Raw genomic sequence first — 4,484 nt, 5'->3', positions numbered from 1 at the left:
TGTCACCACTGTGTGACTGTGTGTGACCGCACTACCTTGTCTCTACTGTCTCCACAATGTGACTGAGTGTGACACTATTTCCGTGTCTCTACTGCATCCACTGTATGACTGTGTGTGACCGAACTTTCGTGTCCTTACTGTCACCACTGTGTGACTGTGTGTGACCGCACTACCGTGTCTCTACTGTCTCCACTGTATGACTGGGTGTGACCCTTATTTCCGTGTCTCTACTGCCTCCAATGTGTGACTGAATGTGACCGCCCTTCCGTGTCCCGACTGTCTCCACTATGTGACTGAATGTTACCGCACTTCCGTGTCCCTAATGTCTCCCCTTTATGACTGTGTGTGACCGCACTATCGTGTCTCTACTGTCTCCACTGTGTGACTGAGTGTGACCCTATTTCCGTGTCTCTACTGCCTCCACTGTATGACTGTGTGTGACCGCACTTCCGTGTCCCTACTGTCACCACTGTGTGACTGTGTGTGACCGCACTACCGTATCTCCACTGTCTCCACTGTGTGACTGAGTGTGACCCTAATCCGTGTCTCTGCTGCCTTCACTGTTTGACTGAATGTGACCGCACTTCTGTGTCCCGACTGTCTCCACTGTGTGACTGAATGTTACCGCACTTCCGTGTCCCGACTGTCTCCACTGTGTGACTGAATGTTACCGCACTTCCGTGTCCCTACTGTCTCCACTGTGTGACTGTGTGTGACCGCACTACCGTGTCTCTACTGTCTCCACTGTGTGACTGAGTGTGACCCTATTTCCGTGTCTATACTGCCTCAACTGTGTGACTGAATGTGACCGCACTACCGTCTCTACTGTCTCCACTGTGTGACCGCACTACCGTGTCTATACTGTATCCTCTGTGTGACTGAATGTGACCGCCCTTCCGTGTCCCGACTGTCTCCACTGTATGACTGGGTGTGACCCTTATTTCCGTGTCTCTACTGCCTCCAATGGGTGACTGAATGTGACCGCCCTACCGTCTCTACTGTCTCCACTTCGTGACCGCACTTCTGTGTCTCTGGTGTCTCCACTGTGTGACTGAGTGTTCCCGCACTACCGTGTCTCTACTGCCTCCACTGGGTGACTGAATGTGACCGCCCTACCGTCTCTACTGTCTCCACTTCGTGACCGCACTTCTGTGTCTCTGGTGTCTCCACTGTGTGACTGATTGTTGCCCTATTTCCGTGTCTATACTGACTCAACTGTGTGACTGAATGTTACCGCACTGCCGTGTCCCTTCTGTCTCCACAGTGTGTCTGTGTGTGACCGCACTACCGTATCTCCACTGTCTCCACTGTGTGACCGCACTACTGTGTCCCCACTGTCTCCACTGTGTGACCGCGCTACCGTGCCCATACTGTCTCCACTGTGTGACCTCACTTCCGTCTCCCTACTGTCTCCACTGTGTGCCCGCTCTACCGTGTCTCTACTGTCTCCGCTGTGTGACTGATTGTGACCACACTTCCTTGTCTATACTGTCTTCACTGTGTGACTGAGTGTGACTACACTACCGTGTCTATACTGTATCCACTGTGTGACTGAAAGTGACCGCACTACCGTGTCCCTGCTGCCTCCACTGTGTGACCGCACTACCCACTGTGTGACTGAGTGTTAACGCACTACCGTGTCTCTACTGTCCCCACTGTGTGACCGCACTACCGAGTCCCTACTGTCTCCACTGTGTGACGGCACTACCGTGTCTCTACTGTATCCACTGTGTGACCGCACTACTGTGTCCCCACTGTCTCCACTGTGTGACTGATTGTTGCCCTATTTCCGTGTCTATACTGCCTCAACTGTGTGCCTGAATGTGACCGCACTACCGTGTCTCTACTGTCGCTACTGTGTGCCTGAGTGTGATCATACTATCGTGTCTATACTGTCTCCACTTTGTGACTGAGTGTGACCGCACTACCGTGCCCCTACTGTCTCCACTGTGTGACGGAGTGTGACCGCACTACCGTGTCTCCACTGTCTCCACTGTGTGACTGTGTGTGACCACACTACCGTGTCTCTACTGTCGCTACTGTGTGCCTGAGTGTGACCATACTACCGTGTCTATACTGTCTCCAGTGTGTGACCGCACTACCGTGTCTATCCTGTCTCCACTGTGTGACCACACTTCTGTGTCGTTTCTGTCTCCACTGTGTGACCACACTTCTGTGTCTCTTCTGTCTCCACTGTGTGACGGAGTGTGACCGCACTACCGTGCCCCTACTGTCTCCACTGTGTGCCCGCTCTACCGTGTCTCTACTGTCGCTACTGTGTGCCTGAGTGTGACCACACTACCGTGTCTCTACTGTCGCTACTGTGTGCCTGAGTGTGACCATACTTCCGTGTCTATACTGTCTCCACTGTGTGACCTCACTTCCGTCTCCCTACTGTCTCCACTGTGTGCCCGCTCTACCGTGTCTCTACTGTCGCTACTGTGTGCCTGAGTGTGATCATACTATCGTGTCTATACTGTCTCCACTTTGTGACTGAGTGTGACCGCACTACCGTGTATCTACTGTCTCCACTTTGTGATTAAATCTGACCACACTTCCGTGTCCCTATTGTCTCCACTGTGTGACCGCACGACCGTGTCTCTACTGTCTCCACTGTGTGACCACACTTCTGTGTCTCTACCGTCAACATAGTGTGACTGAGTGTGCATTAATCGATAAACATACGCGTATCTCTTCGACTGTTTTGATGAACTGGCTAAATGGTGTGAATTTTGACTCAAATTCAGCTCCAATCTGGGCACTTTAATTTGCAAATAAAACAGACAATATTTGGTACTTTTATTTAGTTCAAATTGAATAAAAATGGAAATATAATTCATAACATGATTTATAAAAACATACCGTATGGAATTCTTGTTATAATGAGATCAGAAGAGACAGTGGTGCTCCCTCGCCTTAAGTTTGCTAAACTTTCCATACGCACTCTGATTATTTTAATGGTTTTCATGGTTAAACATTTACATGATGAACGAGATGACATCGTAATAATGGCGACGCAATTGAAAAAATCAATCACACATAAACTTTGTCAGTTTTGCCATGAAAACAAACAATCATATAATTAAGATGCAACCGCAGTCTGTTTACAGGAGAATCGCGGCACTAATAAAGTAGTCGATTCATGTAAACGAAAAGAACAATTACGTGTTCAGTGCTTATTGGCCTTTGGGAGAAGTATCTCCCTCCGCACTATTGTTGACACCTATTGTTTTCTGTTACCATATTGCTGCTATTGTCTCAATCTGTTTTTCTTTGTAATCTACACTAATTGGTCTCCAGATACATGTCTCTGATTAACAGTGTTTTCGCATTTGACATTGTGTGACCATTTCATCGGAACAAAACGTCGAAGTATGATGATTCATGTTTCGAAGACATCTCAACCGAAACGCACTGCCTTTTTTCATGGTATGATGTAAACTTCGAACGTTATAAACTGTAAAAGCTGTTTTTTTGCGGTGTTGAAATATTCGGGTTTTCGCGGCGAGTAAATTACTAGGAAAATGTCGACACGCAAATATTGATTTATTAAATATTTATATTATAGGTATATAGAACATACAGTGCGAAAATTGCAACACCAAGAACAGTTTTCAGGGTCGCAACGCGAACATTTCCACAGGTGCAAAGTTGGAAAAAATGACTGAGTATCTGTAATATCTGATATGGCAGCGTGATCCTCTTTGACAGGAGTTTCATTGTACTATATTGAACTATTCTAGGAACAGAAACGGGTTATTAAGGTTGTTCAATTTTAAGTGTTATTTTTTGTATAAAATTACCTGTAAAACCTAGGAATTATATAATGTTGCCATTGCTAGTGCTTCACACTTCATACTTAGAGGTTATTATATGACCATTTATAAATCCTATTCCTTATCAGCCCGATGGCGGATATAGGCCGAGGGCTGATACGGAATAGGATATGTAAATGGTCATATATTAACCTTTATATCATATACCAATATATAACATCAAAATTACAAGCAATTACACATAAAACTGGCAGAAAATCAAATTCTACCTTAAAGACAATGAACAGCAAATAAAGATAGATATGATGTGTCTACCCAAGTGTTGGGATCTCGTTTAACGAACGGCAAGGCTCTAACCACTTTTTTTTTCATTTATCTATCTTTCTATTTCATGTTTTCCAGATTGCCCCCGACCATCTCCTATTGCCCATGGTACGGCTCCAAGCAACCCTCGTGATGTGGGAGCTTCCTTAACGTACACGTGTGAAACCGGATATGTCGAGTTTGGATCCGGAACTAGGACGTGTGGTACAGATGGAAAGTGGAAAGGTTCGGCTTTCGAGTGTCGAGGTGAGTCTTCAGTAAATAAATAACTCAAAAGACTAGATTGTATCTTAATATTATGTATGCATTATACTTGATCTGTCGCTTATACTTAGTACTCTAGTACGGATGATACTGAGTGTGTGCTGCGGATGGGGAGAGCGG

General features: G+C 46.1%; 1 protein-coding gene across 1 annotated transcript in view; it reads left to right on the top strand.

Moving 5' to 3' along the window:
- The window catches only part of LOC110458375 (sushi, von Willebrand factor type A, EGF and pentraxin domain-containing protein 1-like), a 52,655-nt gene that overhangs the window by 26,563 nt on the left and 21,608 nt on the right, over positions 1-4,484 (top strand). Inside the window, exon 4 of the mRNA XM_021510042.1 lies at positions 4,179-4,346. Within this exon, the coding sequence (XP_021365717.1) occupies positions 4,179-4,346 (168 nt within the window). The remainder of the gene's footprint in view (positions 1-4,178; positions 4,347-4,484) is intronic.

This window comes from Mizuhopecten yessoensis, unplaced genomic scaffold (genome assembly GCF_002113885.1).
Source record: "Mizuhopecten yessoensis strain PY_sf001 unplaced genomic scaffold, ASM211388v2 scaffold9561, whole genome shotgun sequence".
Taxonomy (NCBI): Eukaryota; Metazoa; Mollusca; class Bivalvia; order Pectinida; family Pectinidae; genus Mizuhopecten; species Mizuhopecten yessoensis.
The sequence above is the reverse complement of the archived record's forward strand: the minus strand, read 5'-3'. Positions and strand labels throughout refer to the sequence as shown.